Below are 22,049 nucleotides of genomic sequence, written 5' to 3'. Positions count from 1 at the left end.
TCTATTTATAGATGCAATTCCTCGTCTGAACAAAAAACTTTCGTTTCAAACTTTTCCAACTTGTTCACAAAACGTGTGCCAATTATTCAACAACTTAAGCCATATGCATTAAATGCATTCACTATTTTGCCATAAACTTAAATTAGAAGAACACATACACCAGATAGTAAAACTTCGGCCCAATATAGAAATACAACCACATGCATGAACCACTCTCATTACACTCAAAACTTGTGGAAAATTAACAAGAACTAATAATTGAGCGTGGGAAAAAAAAAGTACTACGAAAATTGCTATTCTTGTTTGAATACAAGTGATTACCTCTACTTTATGCAATGAACATGATTCAAATTTAACTTATTTGAACTCCAATCGGGTCGATTTATGCTTAAAATTTTCTCATATGATGAAACTCTTGAAATATATAGATGATGGGGCATGGCATTGACCAACTAATTGTGACGCTCATATCATCAACTTAATGGACTTTGGATCCATCAAATTTGCCAGAGAATTATAAGTTGTTAAGCATGATTAGGACGTTGATTGATGGTCATTAGCAACATGCTTTCTAATGGACAATCAAAGATGGAATAGAAATTGGATTAAAGATTGACAAAAACTTGTGTGAGACGGTCTCACAGATCGTATTTTGTGAGACAAGTATCTTATTTGAGTCATCTATGAAAAATTATTATTTTTTATTGTGAATATCGGTATGGTTAGTCCGTCTCACAGATAAAGATTCGTGAGACCGTCTCACAAGAGATCCACTCTTAAAGATTAGACTAAGTCTTCATTTATTCTTATATTTATTATATATATTATGGCTTGTAATAGTGAAGGAATCATGATAACTTGTATTCTCAAATATGGTGGCTAATAATTTTGAAACTTATACACTATAAATACACTCAGATACATCGTCTTTCTGAAAATCGGGACGGTGTACGACCACCAAGTGCCTAGGCTGTCCTAGATAACGCTTTTTAGAACATGAGTGTCGACATAACTATCTTTGTTAACATCAGAAAAACCAAATAGAAGATGTGCAAAGTATTTTTTTTAGACTGATATATTTGGAAAATTTGGAAAATGTTTAAATCAAGTCTACTCAAGATTTATACTTGAACCTGTATATATTCATCCTCCATACACTGAGATTGAGGAGCGGAGAAAATGCATGTAAGTTGATGGAAGGCATGTGAAGGCAGTCGTGGGAAATGGGCCCATTTTAGATTGAAAGTTTTTGTTGTGGACAAGTGAAATATTGCATTCAAAGTATGCAAGTAACATGGTTTTGTACCCTCCCCAAATTATGTATTGGTGATGTCTCTGCAAGAGGATTGATAGGGATTCTTGTTGAAAACATTCATGTATTAGGAAAGCAATCATTACACGTATCGATGGTCAATTTTGTGAAATGAATTTCTGATCCGACTCATGAAAAATATTATTAAATTTTGTGTCAAAAGTAATATTATTCTACACAGCAAGTATAGATCGGATCGACTCATCTCATGGATATGGATTTGTGATATCGTATTACATGGTTCATACTTTTAACTTTTATATGAAAATTGGGATGTTACAAGACATGGAAAAAATGTGGGATCATTTTGATTTTTTGGATGTGAAATTTTCTCAGTAATTTTCACCAATCAACACATAAAAAAACAACTATGAAAGACAACTTTATCCAATCGGGAAAATGAAACGAAGTGTACACATTCATTTTGAAAATCTTTATTGGAGTGGTAATTTTGGGAATGAATGCGCGGAGACTTTTATGTTGAAATGTTTTTGGACAGTATCAAACCAAGAGATTGGGCACTGTCCCTAATTACAATAACACAATTTATTTACTATTTTTTAAAAAATTGGTTCAAAAAGACAACAAAAAAGCAGAACTTTAAACCAACAGTATGACTCCAATTCTATAGTAGTGTGCAGCAGCTGTTATCTGGTTTAAAATTCTGAACTCTGTTTGTCCTTAATGAACATCAATTATGAGTCCTATTTTTCCCAACCTCACCCAAAAACATTCTTTAACTCAGTTCATGATACATATCTTTTATACGACTCAACCCATAAAAAATATTATTTTTACGTCAAAAATATTATTTTTCATTCTAGGTATGAATCGGGTTGACCCGTATCACATAGATAGATGTGTGAGACTGTATCATAAGAGACCTATGATATCATCTAACGGTATTTTGTGATACAAGAATGTTATGATCAGATTTCAATATTCCAATTGCTTATTTTAAATAGGCATAAACTATTAAATTTTGACCCATATCTATCTATTTTAAAAAACGAGCCACATGAAAAATATATCAAGTATCAACCTTTAAGACTAACATGGAGTGGAAAAATATTTCCAAAAGCATTAAATGCTTATGGAGGCCAAGAAACACCCACGGAATCTCAGGCTACATTTAATACAGCATATGAGACAAAAAGTAGTGAGATGGTATTACGAATATTTATTTGTGAGAATGGTGATCAGCCATACCGATATTCACAATAAAAAGTAATACTCTTAACATAAAAATTAATATTTTTTCATGGATGATCCAAATAAGATATATGTCTCATAAAATACGACCCGTGAGACCGTCTCACATAAGTTTTTGTCTATGACAAATTTCTAATTATTTATTAATATGTGCGTTTTTACGAACTAAAGAATGAAAAAAAAATATCAAAAAATAAGTTCATTATAGGATAAGGATTTTTAGATAATATTTTTAAAATTTCAAGACTTTGTATAATGTTTTAATAAAAATTTATTCGTTTTACAATGACTAGTTGATGATAGAATATTTGTCAAAATATAGCAGGAGCAAGAAACAGACTCGAGTGAAAGGGGGGTGGGTGTGGACAATACTACAATACTACAATCTCTCCACTACATCGTTGAATTTCCCATAGCAGTACAAAGCTCAATTGAACCATAATCAAGTAGCTCCTGAATCATCTGCTCAATGTGATCATCTTCAAGAGATTCGAATTTTTGGGCATGATCTCCAACTGGGATTTCAGAATTATTAACACACTTTTGATCATTGTTTAAATCGATGGCATTCCCACTGTCAAAACATGGAAAATGTTCTGCTTCGTTTAGCTTATTAACAACTGGTTTCTTGACCATTTTGAGTGAAGCCGTGTGGCATTTATGTAGCTTAGCCATTAGTGTTGGCGAAAGAAGCTTCGCGGACGATGACCGGGGCTCGTTCGGGTTGTGGGAGAAGTTTGTGCGCGCTCTAGGCCCGGACATGATACGTGCAGCCTCGTCGTATGCCTTGGCCGCATCCTCTGCTGTCTCGAATGTGCCTAGCCATATTCTTGTCTTTCTGAATGGACAAGATAAAAGAAGTTGTCAGTATAGCCGTTGACAAAACAAAATTTTACATAAAAACTATATCAGAACAAAACCAAAGTCTACATTTGAGTTTTGCGAGAGGACTATCACGCCCGTTAACTCCAAGCAACAGAACGAACTTGTTCGTTTCAAGAAACAATGAACCAGAAACTTGAATTGATGGGAAGTTCAGTACTTTTAAAATTAAAGCTGAAATTTCATTAATGCACTATGCCATCATCTGAATTTCTTGGATACATCCCCACAGACAGAAAAAACTAGAAGTTAGTCCACAAATACATGAAGACAACATGGAGCTTACAGTAAAGGGTGGCGAATTTCGGACACCCAGGATCCCCAATGCCGCTGCCGGACGCCTCGGTACCGTTGTTGCTGTCTGGCCATGGAGGTAGCAGGTGGGAAAAATGAAGTTCTGTAGTTCTATTTCGTACAAAAAATTTGGAAAAAAATTGATTTTGATAATGTCTCGAATAGAAATAAATGACAGTGGCAGTGAGAAGAACAACATCGAGGGGGGGTTTATGTAAGCGTGCTTTGCGGCTTTCAGCTGGCAATCAAGGATGAGATTTGACCCCACGAGACTTTTCTATACCCTTTCATCTCCCATTCCCATTATCTTTGTTTTAGTATTCGGATGCCTACATTCAAGCCCGTAATCGCGAGACGTGCCAGCTTAGACACTTTACGGCTCTGAGAAGATACTATGCATGCAAATTGATGTTGTATTAAAAAAACAACTCTTTTTGTCAAAACGCCTCGTCTTGGTAACAATGACTTAATTAATTTAAGGTAGATCTTGAGTTCGAAACTCATTTCTGTTGAGGTGACGATAGAAAATCAGATGAAAATTTCGTCCGGATTTATTTACAGCATTCGGTTATTTTTCCATACTTGGAGAACCAAGTTCAATCGATCCAAGCACTTGATATACAAATTTCTAAAATTTTGAAAATTTTATGACAAAAACATTTATTGGGTTTTATTTACAAATAATTCCAAATTTATCTCGAGTGAGCCATTAAGACTTAGAATAACAATGGATTTTCAATTTTGAGAGAGAGAGATTTTATATTTCCAGAGATTTGGACTTCACAACTTGAATACAAAGTATACAAGGGAGTATGTAGGGAATTGGTATTCGGTTCTCTCGATGCTACCTATGGGGGCAGTGCCCCCACAAGATCTGGACCTTTGATTTTAAAAAATTTGATGGACCCCGCATATGAATTGGTGGACCCCGCATATATGTGGTTAAATTTGGGCCTTTGATCTTCTCATGGGGCAGTTAATTTTATAAATATTTTTTTGTTGGATACATGTAGTGTGTATTTTAATAGAAGAACGTGCATGAATTTTAGCAACATTGGCAGATGAAATGCATCTTTCGCAAGATCATGGCCTCCTAACGTGGAGGAATGGGATTACCATATATATATATATATAGACACACACACACGTAAAGATGATCACAATTTCTGGGCAACATATCAAAATTATATAGCATCTACTAGGTCATTGTCATCTCAAAGGTGAACATAAAGATCAAAATTCGTGAGATATTGTGATCATCTTTACGTTCACCGTAGAGATGCCACTTACATAGTAGATGCTCAATTTTGATAGCATTCATCACATCTAATAGATGTGTTTCATATCAGCGATGGAGACATAAGTGGACATGGTTGATGAATAGTATATCAAAATCAATATATATGATGAAATTTTTAGTAGACATACCATATGTGGCTGATATCACATTATATATTTTACATATTTGCTAAACATAGGAAAACCTGCCCATGTGCCAATATATATATATATATATATATATATATATATATATATATATATTATATGTTGCTCACAAATTATGATCATCTTTATATTCATCGGTGAGATGACACTTACTTAGTAGATGTACTATTTTGATATTTTTTATCATATCTAATATATGAGTTTCATCTCAACGGTGGAGACAACCCGTCACATGTACTAATATATTTAATCAAGATAAATAAACACAAACTTAATAAGGCATCTCAATTATTCATATATATTGATTTATTCTTTTTATATCATATATATTGTTGGTCCCACGTGCGAAATTTTGAGATAATAAAACCCGAAAATAAAGAATAAAATGGATACCGAGATTTACGTGGAAAACCCCTAAAAATTATTAGGGTAAAAACCACGGGCAAGATGAAAAGAATTCCACAATAATATTTTGTGATGTACAACTCACTCACTGTGTTTCCAAAGAGAACACACACTCTTTTAATACAGGAGAACAAAACACCTCACAAATATTATAGAACTAAGCACTCAGATGCTTATAAAATGAGAGAAAACTCGAAGAAGGGATGAATGAAATGATCGAATTCTGTCTCTATTTATAATCAAAATTTTGAGTGTGAAACCGCGTGCATTTATTAATTTCGTATGCAATTTCGTTTCTTCATCAACCGGCAAAATAAAACCCGTCATTTCAACAAAATAAGTCACCATAGAAAATGCATTTAATGCTTCCCTACTTGACGACATATATTTTATCACGATCTCATCCTACAAGTCAAAAAATTTGTACTATATGAATAAAATATATTATAATCAATAATTGATGGGATTAAATCCAAGAATGCAATAAATTAAATTTAGATGTTGACATAGATTTTGTGTCCTTTATTCACGTCTAATATTGGGTTGCTCCCGCATGCTCCTAAAAATTATTTACCCATTGAGATATAAAATTACTGGTCTTAACAAACTTCTGGGGACTGGTCAATAACAGGAAAGAATCGAGGCAATGATAAAAATCTCCGTCGATTTCTCCAAAATATTGCAGGTTAATCATGGGCCAACTTGCCAATTTTAAGGAAAAGCGAATGCATTTTTTAATGGAAAAAACCTATGAATATGTGCACACTTCAAAAAAGTTGGTGTTTGATCATACAGATGATTATGGAGTTGATGACTTTTCAGAATCCAAACAATTTTTGTTCCTGTGGTTTTCCTTGTTTGTCTGCAAAAAGTGTGCCAAAATCATGAGATTTTACATCATTTGCTATTTGTTAAACACCTTTATATATTGTAATAACAAACAGTAATTACATATATGTGTGTGTATATATAGTTTTGTTATGATTTGTCTCACATCTTAAAAATTAAAAATTTAAAATGAGTTTATAATGGGCTTACAATAAACTTCTATAGAAATTTGGGTTAATCATTTTCATAAAGCGAGGACGAATAGGAGGTAGTTGCCATAGGGACCAATTGTGCAGTCACGCAAACGCGGCCCGGGCTCGGGACGTGACAGAATGATATCAGAGCCGGTCACCAGCAAGGAACATCGGGAAATAAGTGCTATGCAGGGCAAAGTGCTACGTGCACGGGAGCCACCTCTTGAACCTGCGGGGCAAAGTGCTACATGACAGGAGCCACCTCTTGAACCTGTAGGAGCCACCTCTAGATTCTCGGTGCTGGTGGATCGAGGGGTCAGGTTGCGATGAGCACGTCGCATTCTGAAGGATGAGTGATTGTGACACTCATTGTCACACATCTTAAAAATCAAAGATTTAAAATGGGTTTATAATGGGCCTACAATAGACTTCTATAGAAATTTGGGTTAATCATTTTCGTAAAGCGATGACGAATACGAAACAGTTGATATAGGGGCCTATTGTACAGTCATGCAGACGCGGGCCCGAGCTCGGGACGTGACTGTCTACCTCTGTGCTCACCACTAAGGTGATGCTCACATACTAGATATATAATTTTGATATTTTTCATCACATTTAATATATGAGTATCACCTGGACACAAAACTGAACAAAAATTGATGAACATAATAATAAAACTATATATATTATATATAATAACTTAGTGGTAATGGTAATTATAATAATATTATAGTTATGTAAAAGTCCTCATAATATACATGCAATCGCTATTATTTGGAGTCATATTTCACCGTAGGTGGTTGTCTTTTTATCATTTTGGTTTAGCTTAAAATTTTGGCCATTAATGAATATTTATTTAAAATGACAAATATATATTTAAAATATATTTCCTCGATCTTTGAGTTGTAATGATTATACGAATCCATTAATTTGTCACCCGGTACAGATTGTCCATAATATATTAATATGATGAAACTCATTTGGTGGTAAAATCGGAATAGAAAACGATATAAATATATGAATTATTAATATTTTGTATAAATTTTTTTAATTCTTATAGTATATTTACAATTGTCATAATTGGTTTTCTTACCAATCTACTTATAATTTTAGTCTATTAACTTACATTATTTTTTTTTCTCAATTTTAATTTTTTCATCAAAGTACTGACGTTGTATCAGACACATTAACAATTTTCGTCGTCACATGAGCTTTTTCGGGTGAAAACGAGTGAATCAAGAACTGAACAAATTAGTGGATTAAGAACGAAAATTTACCGACAGAAATCAATTGTTAGGTTTAGAATTATTTTATAAGTCTCTTGTAGCATCTTCATAAATGTTGCTAAAATTAGATATTATTATAGCAAAAAATATACTTCAAATGTATGCTCCTAATTTGGAACTTCAAGTTTAAATCATTTGAATCTTGTATTTTTTAAAAAAAAAAATTGTGTTTGAAAACTTGAAAGCTGCCATCTTTCATTTAAAATTTAATCAAAAAAGTGTAATAATGGGGCAACTTTGATGTGATGCCATCGAGAAATTAATTATTAAACTAGCTATTGTTTCCATGCACATAAAATTTGAGTCAAAAAATTTGGTATGTGATGACAAGAGAAAAAGGTGGTTTACGCGTGCTTTGGGATCGCAAAAAGAAATAAATAAAATTAAAATTATAAGAATTTAAAATAATTTGTTTAAAAAAATCTATAGGGAAATCCGCCTACTTGGTTGTGTGGGTCGTTTGTTTGTCCCACCCCTTTTAGAATAATAATAATATAATTAATGTAATATAATATAATCTATCCATATTATAAAAGTGTGAATCAAGGTCAAAGTTTTTCTATTGTGTAATGTCAATTTTGTCCTTAGTTTGTACATACAGGAAAAATTTAGTAAAGATGTTTTTGTCAAATCAGTTATTATGATAATGACAAAATTGTCAAACTACATTTATGTTAGATAATGATCAGGTTGCCAAAAAAGCTGAAACTTTAAAATTCTTTGATTTTTATTTTCTTATAGATGAATTGAACAAACTTATTTTCACAAAAAATATTAATTTGAAAAGATTAAAATACCAAAATATATTGGTTTTATTTGCTTATAGATGAAGTGAAAAAGAATTTTTTCACAAAAAACTTAATTTGTAGATTTTTTCACAAAAAAAGTTAATTTGTAGAAGATTAAAATAACAAAATTCTTTTGTTTTATTTTCTTGTAAACAAAGTGAAAATATTTTTTCCACAAAAACTTAATTTGTATAACGATATGATGTTAAATATCTTTTATTTTACGTTCATTAAGATTAATTTTTTTTAAATGAAGAATTAAACTAATGAAGCCAAATAATTAAACTAATTTTGTTTTTGTTTTAACAAGGTTGGTGTCATGAAGAATGTTCGATATTTTATTACATTTACAAAATTATACAAGAATTATCAGATATAATCCTAATAAATATTTCATTGATATTTATTTTATCTATATTTCTTTATCAAAAAGAAAGTCAACTAATATTGTTCAAAGCCTTGGTTTATTTTATCTATATTTTTTTCCACAAAATATTAATTTGAGAATATTGAAATACAAAAAATCATGGGTTTTATTTGTTTATAGATGAAGCGAAAATAATTTTTTCCCAAAAAAATTAGTTTGTACAATATTGAAATACCAAAATTCTTTTGTTTTATTTGGTTGTAAATATAGTGAATTTTTTCCACAAAAAACATAATTTGTGTAAGGACATGATATTAATTATCCTCTATTTTGCATTAATTGAGAATAATTAATTTAAAATGACAAATTAAAATAATGAAGCCAAATAATTAAATCATGTGGGTTGGTGTTATGAAGAAGGTTCGACGGTTAATTACATTTTACAAAAATGATACAAAGCATTATTGGATATATAAGAAAGATGACCTTATAAATATTTCGTGAGTATTTATTCTATCTATTTTTCTTTATAAAAAAAATCCAACTAATATTTTTCAAAGCCTTAGTTGATTATTAAAATTTAACAATATATGATTGAATACATACAGTTTTACTAATTTTAACTATTTTTCGTCTTTGTAAAGATAAGAAACTATAACAATTACTTATTTGATGATCTTGCAATTGACGAAAATGTATTTTTATTAATATGGATATAAGTAAATCAATTATAGATTTATGTAATCTGAAATGACATATCTTTTAAGGTAAATTTTTAAAATTATTATGAATAAATCTTTACAAAAATTATTCATTATTGCTCAATATTTCTCCTTATGAGTTATGATTGATAATAAGAAAGATCAAATTTATTTGTTTTTATTTGCTTGTAGATGAAGTGAACATGTATTTTTCACAAAATATTAAATTGAATATGATTTGTTTTATTTTGTAAATCTATAATCTTTTGAATGAGTTATATATGCAAGAAGTTTCTCAGAAAAAAAATTAATATATGCAAATTTAATACTTCCAATAATATAGTATGAAATATAAAAAAAAATATGTGATCGTAATTTTGAATTTTTGTATTTAAATAACATATTGCATAAATATGTTATATCATTAAGAGTTGAACAATTTTTAATAAATATAATAAAATATTAATTAAATAATATTTTGTCAGTTGTCTAGTTGATAGAATAACCAAAATTTCATTGATTTTATTTGCTTGTAGATTAACTTAAAATATTTACAAAAAATAAATATAATTTGTAGAATATTGAAATAACAAAATTCTTTGGTTTTATTTGTTTGATGAAACAAACTTTTTTTTTCAACAAAACACTTAATTTGTGTGGAGATTTGTAGAGGCATCAAATAGAGAAGAATATACATTTCTTCTCATAAGATTTGCTAATAAAGATGGCGAGAATATTATTTTTCACAGAGAAGAAAAAACTGATGACAACAAAAAATCGTGAAAGCAATATAAATTGAAAATATAAAATAAGAAAACATTTGACACAATAATTTAATTTAAGGTTTAAAATATATTATCTATGTTATATTTTTATTTTTCATAAATCAATAACACGTGGTGAAATAAGTGGTCAACGTTATGTATTATACTTTTTTATTCTCTCAAATTTAATTTTAATAACTATTGTAATATCAATTTTATATTATATTTTCTCCAATGTCTAATTTATACAAAATTATAATATTTATTACTACTATGTTTTTCAACAATTATTAATTTATTTAGATTGTGCTTGGATAAATTGATTTCAAATTTATGGATTAGAATTATAATTTTCTTGTTAACAATGAAACAATATATCAAATCTTGAATCTACGCATTACTTATTTACATATTATTATTTATATAAAGTAGAATAAATTTCAAATAACATTGGCTGGACTTGAAAAATATCATAATTAACATGAAATACTAGTATATAAACATGAAATGAGTGTATTTGAAGTTTATGATGTTACTTCTCTAAATAACAAAAATGCATTTGAATGTATTGAAATCCATTGATTTGAAATCCTTTCCTTCAAGAATAACCTTAGATTTATAACACATAAAATTTTTAAACAAATATCTTTTGCACTCATTTTATAATAAATGTAGTACAAATTATATTACATTGAATTTCCTACGGATAATGCTAAAGGTACAACCAATATATCGTACTGCGATATTTACAACAATTATATCGTGAGATTTTGTTATTATTAATGTGATTTTATATTTAATTTATCATGAGATTTTGATAAATTAAATTTCTGTATTGATTTTTTTGAATTGTAAGAACTATTGTACAAATTTGGTTGCACATGTAACATTACTCATTTTCTATCGACTAATATAACATGAAATCATTAATATATAATTTTTTGTAAATTAATGTCTTCGGATCTCATTTCTTTAACAACAATTATTGATAATAGAAATGTATTTTCACGTGCGTCGCACGTGTCTTTTCCTAGTAATAATAAATGTGTAAATCGACTGACGATGGACACTAACACCTCGAGTGAGTAATATTAATATAGAATCATAGATAATAATCTTTTTTTAATACAAAAAATAAATAAATTGTATAAATACTTTTTAAAATATATGAGCCATGCCTTTTTTTCCCTCTAATTTTAATGCTATGGGGAAATAAAGTGGAGAAGGATTTTGGGAAATGCCTTTTCTTTCTTTGTGTTTGATGTAGTTTGTTACAATTGATCAACGAATTCGAGATATCTGAGATTTTGATGTCAGATGAACTATAAGTAATTGTAGTTTATTGACGACATGGATAAATGTTTTTGGGAGATGAAAAATGTGTCGTTTTTTTTTTTTAGCACATATTTCTTTTTGAGAGTGTGAAATCATGTAAGGTTTTGGTTAATTAGTGGGTGTTGTTGGATTATGTTAGGATTAATAGTTTGTGGAATATGATAAGGAATTGGATATTTTGTTATATATTTGATTGAAATTGTATTACCTGATTTAATAATTTTGGGCAGTGGTAAAAAAATTTAATAAAAATTATGTTCGGATTAATAGTTTGGGGAATATGAGAAGGAATTGGATATATTTGTTATGTATTACATATTAACAAAGATGACTGGAACAAGTCTCGGCGAATATGGCATAGTAGTAAAGTATTTCGAAGATAATACGAAAATAACGTGTTTAAACTCTAGTTAAGGGTAAAATTAAATGAAATTTAATTTAAAGTGTGTATAAAATATGACCGCATCTAGATTCACACGAGAGACGAAAGGGAGGGAAGTCCATCATTCCCTGTTAGGGATGTAATCGAGTCGAGCCGAGCCGAACTCTTGAATGTTTGAGCTTGGTTCGTTTATAATCGAGCCGAGCTCGAGCTTTATTTAACGAATATATGCATGACTCACGAGCTTATTCAAGCATTTATCGAGCCTAAACAAACTTAATAAATATGAATTATACATTTAAATTTTCATTAAATTAATTAAAAAGTAAATTATATATTTAAAGAAAGATATATTATTCTTATTAAAATTTGTAAATTTATTATAATAAATAAATTTAATAGATTTTTTTATATATCTCATAAATAATATGCAAAATCAATAAATCAAATATCAAAACTATTATTTTTTTATCTAAAAGATTACTAATGAACTTACCAACGAACATATTCACGAGCTAACGAGCCGAATACTGTAAAGCTTGAGTTTGGTTTGTTTATCTTAACGAGCCTCATTAAACGAACTCAAACGAGCTTTTATCGAATCGAGCTTCGAATAGCTCACAAACGGTTTGGTTCGTTTACATCCCTATTCCCTGTTATTAGTGGGACAATGTCAGCATACGTAAGTAAAAAAAAAACTAAAAATTATTAGTCGGCATTAATAAAAATGTTTATGGCCCAACACACGGCCCAGAATTCATCCGCCCACGTCAAATACAAAGGCATGCCCAGCCCAATTAAGGAAGTATAGATTAATTTTAATTTTACTTGATCATATAATAATAATCATAATAAAAGTACGTCATGTTTCTTCTGAGACGGTCTAATTGAATTTTTATCATTAATATGATTTAATTTGGTCTATATCTATAGCTAAAATTAATTTTTTTCATGAATTGGACCGAATTAAAGACTCGTCTCATAAAATTGATATGTAAGACGGTCTCATATAAGTTTTTGTTTTAAATAATTGGATCTAACTTATAATTAGTAAATGAACTTCACAAATTACAACATTATTACACTTAGATTATTTTGGACCATATAAAATTTTTTTAACAACAAAAAACTCATCCTTTCAAGCTTATATTATTGCGTACAATAATTTATATGGTGAAATAAGTGATTCGAATCACGTAATTGAATCCATGTCCACTGATTTTCTTATAATATAATATTTGATAGTATCTTTGTTTTTTTTTCCTTATGTGTAATGAATCATAGAATAGATTAATGTTTGTATAAAAATTTGCAAAAAAATCATATACAAATCATTATATAACATTGAATTTACAAAAATTTTATGTAAAAACGTTTTAATTATCAATTTTGTGATATAGATCTTCGACCTGATCCGAACCATATGAATATAATAGATAAAATAATATTCCTGCATTCGCTCTCGTTCTCTTCGTTCACTCCCGTACACGTAAGACTCATCAGGATCATAGCTCATTATATGATTTTCATAACCTTTCTTCAAAACGGCACAAGAGATGCATTGATATAAGTTTACATAAGGGACGGACCCGCTTTTCTGGTCATTTCGCTCTGTCGATGGAAGATTGTTTTTTGGTAATCCAAATATGACTCATGATAAACCGAATTTTCTAATATCGAACCATATAAATATAATAGATTAAATAATATAGATATATAATAATATCTTATACGAAACCTACTCTTGTATGTTCGAAAGGTTGGATCGAACTATGCGATAAAACATCCGACCCGGCCCGGCCCGGCCCCACCGGAGAATTTCGCACGCCCGTATTCTTTTTAAGTGGACATCCTACTGTCGTTTCAGCGCACGTCCCGCTATCTTACGCGCGTTCTTGTTGTAGCAGAGTGAAACATGCCTAAACGCATCCTGTATACTGTAATTCTTGCTATTGGACGAAAACCCTCTCCCCTTTTCTTCCCGGGTAAGAAAGGATTAAATTGCTAAATTCTTCTTACAGAAGATGCCTCGCAATTCTTCTAGAAAAGCCACCGAAATCTCACCCTCTGCCAATTCATCCGATATGCTTCGCGCCGGTGGGTTATCTTTTTTTTTTTTTTTTTTTTCTCTCTGAATTGAGATTTCTTATGACCTCTGGTCGGTTTTTGTGTTTTTGACGATTTGTTTTGACGTTATGAGGCTTGATTATTGCTCGGTCGTTGTTGACATAGTCAAAGTTACGATCTTTGTTATTAGTTTGATGAATTTACTTGAGACCCATGTTCTGTTTGAATTGCTTTTGTTGATTGAGTGAAGATTGAGCTGATTAGCTAGGAACTTCAGATGGAGTGGATTTTATTCTTCGGAACTGGGAGGAAAGCTGTAGATAGTTCATAATTTAGATGTAGTGTTTTTATGGACATCCGTCAAAGCCTATTTGGATGTCCTAGTTCTTTATTGTCGGTTTTTTAGGTTGAATATGATGTTATTTGTTAACCTTGGATTTTATGAGATTTTTATTGAAGAACTGGGTTAGTTAGTTTGAAGTGCCAGTGTGATTTCATTTACAAAAAATAATTTGATTGGTCGTTAAGATCCCATCATTGTGCGGTTCTTTGGTTTAGTTCCACTGAAAAGGCTCCCTTGATCCTTATCATAGAATCAAAAGGCATCTGTGTATCTAAAAAAAGGCATCTATGTACTAATGAGACTAATGGTTTAGTCGAGAATTCTAATAGATTATCGGTTTTTTCAAACTAACCTTCAACCAGAAAGTTTCATCCCAAATGAACCCACAAGCCACACACACACCACACACATTGTTTTATTCTCGACCAGATATTACATTCAAAAATTACATACCTGCATCCTATTTTTTGTGTTTGCTTTAAAAGTGTTTGCTTAAAAATGCTTCACTGAGTAGAATGCCTTTTCCCCAGCTTCTGGTAAGGCAGCAACTAAAGAGCTGGAGCGAATTGATCATCTCTTCTACTCATACGCTAGAAATTCCTCTGGTTGATTGAGTAAGCATCCTTTTGTAGTTATGATAAAATCTTATACTTGGCTTTATAAGCTCTGTTATTCTTATTTATCTGGAGATAAGTTTATTGTTCAAATCTAGTATACAAAAAATGTGTGTTACCGTGTCATTTTTAATCTTGAAACTGCATGAAGAAGATATTGGGGATTTTTTCTGTCTTTTACTCTGATGTGATTTGTTTGCTGCATTCACTTGACATGTTAAGAATAGTTATGTTGGAATCACATAGCAGTTTTTCTTTTTCTTTGTACTTTTGTTTTTGAGTTTTTCTGATGTACCTAAAAGTTGCTCGACTCTGTCAAATTTCATTGTGTAGTCCCGAGGGAATTGAGTCACTCTGCTCAGATTTGGAAGTTGATCATATGGATGTGCGAATTTTGATGTTTGCTTGGTGAGTTCCATAGTCTTATTCTTCTGTCCAATGTTGCCATCCTCTGTTCTTTAAATTGACTATTGTGCACATGGTCCTAGGAAAATGCAAGCGGAGAAACAAGGATACTTCACCTTGGTATGAATGCATATTTACTTAAGTATCCATAGTACAGGAAGTAATGGCTCTAATGAATTACATAATCTGAGGATATTTCAACTTTCAAATTATTCAACATTCTTTGGGATAAAATAAACTATATTTTGGGTTCAGGGTCACTGTGTTTTAATCTGCTGTTTAGTAGTTTTTTCATTTTCGTCTTTCTTGTCAGTTTTGTTGTGTCAGCGTATGGTTGGGGGTAGGGGAAGATGGAAGTATTTGAAGTCGTTCGGACTCATGAAAAATTGTCAGTTCTTTTCTTGTAACCATTCTTACCTCTGTATGTTTCTCGTGCAAACATGTCATCTTTTTCAAAAAATTTACCAACTTGAAAATGTCTTCCCATGGAATGTCTTCTTTAGGATGAGTGGCGGAGAGGCCTTAAAGCATTGAGAGCTGACACAACAATTAAATTGAAGAAGGCGCTACTGGATCTCGAGAGAGAGGTATGATCTTTTAGTTTTTGGAACTTCCAGGGTGTTAAATGAACATTTGAGTTCCAGTGTGGTTTTTGAATCTGGGCACATGCTGATCTGATGTTTGAATTGCCTACTCATGTCTAGAACTGAGAAATTTTGTGTTTTTCTTGTCACAAGGTTGGACGGCCTCCAAACTTTGTGGATTTCTACTCTTTTGCTTATAGATTTTGCTTGACTGGTAGGTTTACATGGACTTTACTTCACGGCGCTAATTCTTTTGGAAGCTTTAGTTTTTTTCCTTCCCCTTATTAGTTTGCATTCTATGTTCTTCCAGAGGAGAAGCAGAAAAGCATTGACATTGAAAGTATTTGTGTACTGTTGGATCTTGTCCTAGGATCACATTTTCAGCCTCAAGTGGATGCACTTATTCAATATCTAAAGGTTCAGAGCTTTGATGTTTTGTACTTTTGATTGAACAATGAATAACTTTATTAGCCCTCAAGTTATGAGCCCTGATGAGAGTAAACAAAACATAAACATAAATATTTGTTAGCAGTGCATGGTTTTTTTCTTAAATAAAATGCAGAAGACAATAAGTCATTTATGCAATTGCTATTATCACATATGCAAGAGATACTTATTCTTTAAGCCTGCTTATGGTTGATTGCAGATACAAATTGATTACATGGTTATCAACATGGATCAGTGGATGGGGTTCTATCGGTTTTGTAATGAGGTAATGGTGCTTCTTCTTAATTGAATAGCAAATATATAACCTCTTTATATAAATAATAAAACTTTTGTTGACCCCTTCAAATTGTATCTTCCTCTTTGTATGATCAATTCCAGTTATCCCCTTTCCCTGTAGTAGCTGTATCTCATCTGTGTAAGAGACTTCACTGATGTATAAACACTTGTCATTGATGATCTTTTAACAGATAAGCTTCCCAGATCTTGAGAATTATGATCCAGAACTCGCATGGCCCTTGATCCTGGACAATTTTGTTGATTGGACGAGATCCAATCTTAGCTGACTGGAGGTCGAGTCTGTTTCCTGTGGCCATACTCGTAATCAAGATACTATCCTCTTACAGTGTCCTTGATACATACATGTTACAGCATTATGGTGTTCACCGTGGTAAGAACGATTGAATAACTGGAGTTTTTTATGGATATGTTCAGAGGCACCTTGATTTATTCAGTTATTTAATTTGCTATTTCTTCCTTTACGCTATGTCATTAATTATAACACAAAGTACTTCTAATGTTTCTACATTCATCTCCTGTCTCCCTGTAATGAATGACATTCTCAACTTGTATCTGTAAAATTACTTATAAGTTGATGTATCTCACCAAGATTTCATGTCTTGTCAAAGTTCGTATTGTTGCTTCCCCTTTTCAAGTTAAACTGGAGATTGTACACGCGGAATAGATATGTCATTATCATCATATATTCGATGTTACATCTTGTGCTGAAGATGAACGGGGTTAAGCGATCTGTCGAAGCTGTGGGATGTAGCCATGTCCTTTGGATTGGTCTAGTGTTTTGAGAGCTATGAAAATGTATTACATTGGCATTCTAATTTTTCTAATTTGCACAAAGACAACTTTCATTGTATAAAATTTGATATATAAAGTTTTCGATATTTTATAACAAGATAGATATGGTCAGTCACACGCAAACTTTGCGTTATATTTAGTATAATTAGTGATGGATCGTTGCTAGTGTTTCATTTTTCGTCAAAATGAAATAGAAAAAAGAAGAAGTAGAAACTGAAAAGACGATATAAAAGATGAGATTTGGTGATGGTGAAGGAGATGATATGATTGAGTGAGAGGCAAGTTGATTTTAAATATGCCAACACCTTTTTCTTTTTGAAGGAGAAAAGTTTGTTGAAAAATAAATCTATTTTGTGTTAAATCAAGAAAAGTTTTCGTAATGAAGGGGAAAGCATACGATCAACCTTGTGTTATGATTGTTTATATTGGCACTTGGTATTGTTTTTTTTTTTTTTTTTTAAAAAGATATCTATTGTTTAGATATCTAATTATTTAGTCATTTTTAATTTAAAAATTGAATTATATGATTATTGACAAAAATTTGTGGAAAACGGTCTCACGGGTCATATTTTGTGAGTCAGATATCTTATTTGGGTCATCCATAAAAAAATATTACTTTTTATGTTAAAAATATTACTTTTTATTGTGAATATCGGTAGAGTTGACCCGTCTCACAGATAAAAAGATTCGTGAGACCATCTCACAAGAGATCTACTCATGATTATTTATCGTAACAAAAAGTTTTTTTTAATAGATCATCTCAAGACCCTATGAACCACACACACAACTTTGGTCTCACATGTTTATATTCGTGAGATGAGTCGATTTGGCTTATACTTAACATGAAATCTAATATTTTTGAGAGTTGGATCGGATTTGGAATCTATCTCAGGAAATAAACTAATGAGACTCTCACAAATTTTTTTATATATAATATCTATTATTTGAAATTAAAAGTTATTTTTAAAATTTTTCATTTAATCATAATTTTTTATTTCATGTTAGGATTATGTGATATATATGTTTATGTTAAATGTGATATAATTATATAAATATTCAAAATTGTAGATAAAGATAAAAAAAAATATATTATATTGAGATATGATGGTTATAGATAAACAAAAATGGATTAAAACAGGTTCTATGTTAATTTATGCTTAAATAAAGATGAAATACTTTGTAATTATATACTGATATTTTTTTTATTTATAAAAAATACACTATTATCTCAAAATTAGTTCCTCTAAACCCTCATGTATTATAATAATAATAAAAATAAAAATAATAATAATAATAATAAAAATAATAATAATAGTATAGAAAAATAGAAAAGGATGCAATTGTGTAAATTTAGCATGTCGTGGAGTAAGATCTCGTTTTGTGAAATTTGATTAAACGTGTCGGGGCTCAATCTCGTGTTGTTTTTATCATGCAATCTTCTTTGGTCGTTGTTACTACTTTAGTCCGAGGTGAAGCATGCTTGTCCTAATTGAAATGGAAAGTAATTTAATTTAACTTAATGTAAAATTACATATTTTAAATATATAGAGGGTGTTTTTTTGTTTTGTTGATATTTTCGGAAGTTTTATTTAAAATATATATGTTAAGGTTAATTTTAGAAAATAACCCATTATAGAGATCAGCTCATGTAAAATTTTAAATTTATTATAATAATCATAATAAAAAAATTATTAACAACAAATACCATGTTAAATATCCCTCGTACAAATTTGCAAGGCACAACTTGATACCCTAAAAAAATGAATGAAACTTGGCTCATTTCAAGATTCAAGCCCTCTAGTTCGTTTAGATTCATTACTCGAAGGTGAAGACTCCGGTAAAGGGCTTCGGCTTCTGCTTAGACTGTCGTTGATGGTCGTCGCGAGGGGCGGAGTGCACGAAGAAGAAGGTGATGAACTGTAAGATGAGTTTGAGAACCTGTTTGAATGGCTTCTGAGTTTCTTTTTCTCAACTTCACATTGCTTGTCTTCTATTCTGTGGTGGCTTACTTTTGTTGTATTCAAGTTTACTGGAATTATGCATTGGCATAACAAACCTGTACAATAAAGTATTCTTAGCACATAGTTGAAGACATCAGCAACCAAATACATGTCATGTAAATGCTAGAGGTGCAGGTGAAACGAGTCACCATCGAAACCAACAGTCAGATGCTCTACGAGGACGACTCGATCAGACTCGGATCGTCTGTGTTTTTAATCATGTTATCGAACACATCCTTGTCTTTCAGATATGTCTGTTTTAACAACCAAAATTATGTTATCTACCATCCTATCTTTTGTTACCAACCTACTTTCTAGTGGTGGTACCTAAAAATCCAACACTTTAATTAATCATAGACTACTGGTGGAGACCATCAGATTGCTACTCAAGTCTAATTCTAGTGGTATTACTTGGATGAAACCAGCATAACAGAAGCAGTCATCCCTTTCAACCAAACATAAAAAAAGCTTAAAAACATTGAATTTATAGTTACCGATTCGGGCGAGGCGATTTATCCAATTTGGGATGTGATTCCCAGTGAGTTTGATGCAAGCATCATTGCAGAAATGGTTGCAATTCTTGGTGATCAAGTTGTATGCATCTCCTCTGTATTTTTCTGCAAGCTTCTCCATAATTCCCCTCACTTGAGCCTCATTCAATCAGTCCATCCTATCAGAATAGATTTCCTAAATGTGAATCCATCGCATCTTTTTGGCTCTCCTTCAAATATCCCAGTTGTGGGATACTCATGGGCTCCAAATGCATACTCGTATCCATGAACTACAAATTAGAAATGAAAAAAGAAATTAAAGAAATCCCATTTCAAGAATTTAAACAAATCATTCAAACTTGTCTTTTTTGTCGAATTATATAAATTTAAGTTTATTCATTCAAATCTTGACTTTCTTTTATATCTTTGTGCAGAATAACTCCAATGTAGATCTGATTCATCACTACACTAGAACGATCAAAATTCCAAACTTGGGAAAAAAATATTTCAAAGATTTTTTTAAAAAACAAAACCAACCTTCAACAGCAGAATGGTAAGCCCCCAGGCCAAGCCAATAAGCATATCCATTGATAGAGGTAAGATCATACACATTCAAATGCACCGGCACCGACCCCCCGCCACTTTTTATCAAACTTTTACAGCATGACATGGCAATACCGAAAGAATTACCGACTCCGAATCCAAACTATCGACAACCCTTCTGATATCGATCCTTCATTATCAAGATATCACTCAAAACCAGGACTTTCAAGAAAATTTGACTAGAATTCTTGAAACTTGGCCAGCTGAGTCATGTCCAGCGGCGAACAGTCACGATTGAGCTTATTGAAAAAGATCCGTGATTTGTAGAAAAGAAAGGAAACAGATGCCCCAATGATTTGATGAAAAATTAGTTAAAAAGGGATCAAAGATTGGTTGGAATGTGAGCTGGTTTGGTCAAGTAATTTAAATTTTTGAAAAAAAAAAATTATTCTGGGGGAAAAGTAACGTACACTCATAATGAGGTGCAGTAGTAGTAGGGGGATTGTGGGATGGAATATTATAATCAGATTTTATTGGTTCAGCTAGGGAGGTAAAAAATATCGAATTTTGATACATCGAGATTATCGTACCGAAAAAATATCGAAATTCAAATTTTTTATATGCCGAAAATTTCGGTACGATACGATAACAATACCGAATTTTTCGGTACGATAACAGTATGCAATTTGAAAATTTCGGTATATATCGAATACCGAAACACCGAAAAAATATACAAATTTTAAAATATATAATTTTTAAAACAATAAATTTATAAAAAAAAATTAAAATATAAGGTTTTTTCGGTATAAAATTGTATATACCGATATCGAATTCGATATAACGTACTATTTCTGTATAATCGGTATGCTATTTATATGCATCGAAAGTTTCGGTACCTATTGGTATGAATTTTCTGAAACGTAATTTTTCGGTATTGTATCCACCCCTAGTCCACTGAATTATATTTCAAGTTATAATGGAATGATGATGTGATTTTTCTTTTTAGAACTTTTATAAAAATTCTAATGAGATGTTTTAATAGTCAATTTTGTAAGATATATCTTCAATTTAGGTCACTTTTTATGAAAATATTATTTTTATTATAAAATGAGCAATGTCGGCTTATCTCATGAGTAAATATATGTGAAACCTTCTCACAAAGACCTACTATATACATTATATATTTTATCTATATTTGAAAACAAAATTTATGAGCTCATAAAATTAACTTATAATCTCAATAAATATATCAAAATACTTAGGCAATCAC

At 30.9% G+C, this 22,049-nt stretch overlaps 1 protein-coding gene and 2 pseudogenes across 1 annotated transcript; 1 reads left to right on the top strand and 2 right to left on the bottom strand.

The window, feature by feature from the left end:
• Window positions 1-2,909: 2,909 nt before the first annotated feature.
• On the bottom strand, window positions 2,910-3,896 carry LOC142520910 (ethylene-responsive transcription factor ERF003-like). The gene is made up of 2 exons (XM_075624066.1): window positions 3,693-3,896; window positions 2,910-3,362 (listed from the first exon to the last, which is right to left on the bottom strand). The coding sequence occupies exons 1-2, from the start codon at window positions 3,773-3,775 to the stop codon at window positions 2,918-2,920; spliced, it is 528 nt and encodes a 175-aa protein (XP_075480181.1). The 5' UTR covers window positions 3,776-3,896; the 3' UTR covers window positions 2,910-2,917.
• Window positions 3,897-14,055: 10,159 nt separating this feature from the next.
• Window positions 14,056-17,428, top strand: LOC142521346 (uncharacterized; annotated as a pseudogene).
• Window positions 17,429-19,392: 1,964 nt separating this feature from the next.
• On the bottom strand, window positions 19,393-21,100 carry LOC142520878 (deSI-like protein At4g17486; annotated as a pseudogene).
• Between the last annotated feature and the right edge of the window lie 949 nt (window positions 21,101-22,049).

This window comes from Primulina tabacum, chromosome 12 (assembly GCF_025594145.1).
Source record: "Primulina tabacum isolate GXHZ01 chromosome 12, ASM2559414v2, whole genome shotgun sequence".
NCBI lineage: Eukaryota > Viridiplantae > Streptophyta > Magnoliopsida > Lamiales > Gesneriaceae > Primulina > Primulina tabacum.
Note: the sequence above shows the minus strand (reverse complement) of the source record. Positions and strands in the feature narration are given on the sequence as shown.

What these genes read in the sequence shown, in the direction of transcription:
- LOC142520910 (XM_075624066.1), bottom strand. Translation starts at nt 3,775, where the DNA reads ATGGCCAGACAGCAACAACGGTACCGAGGCGTCCGGCAGCGGCATTGG. An exon ending in GAAATTCGCCACCCTTTACT is followed by an intron (nt 3,363 to 3,692) that starts GTAAGCTCCATG and finishes TTGTCCATTCAG; the next exon opens with AAAGACAAGAATATGGCTAG.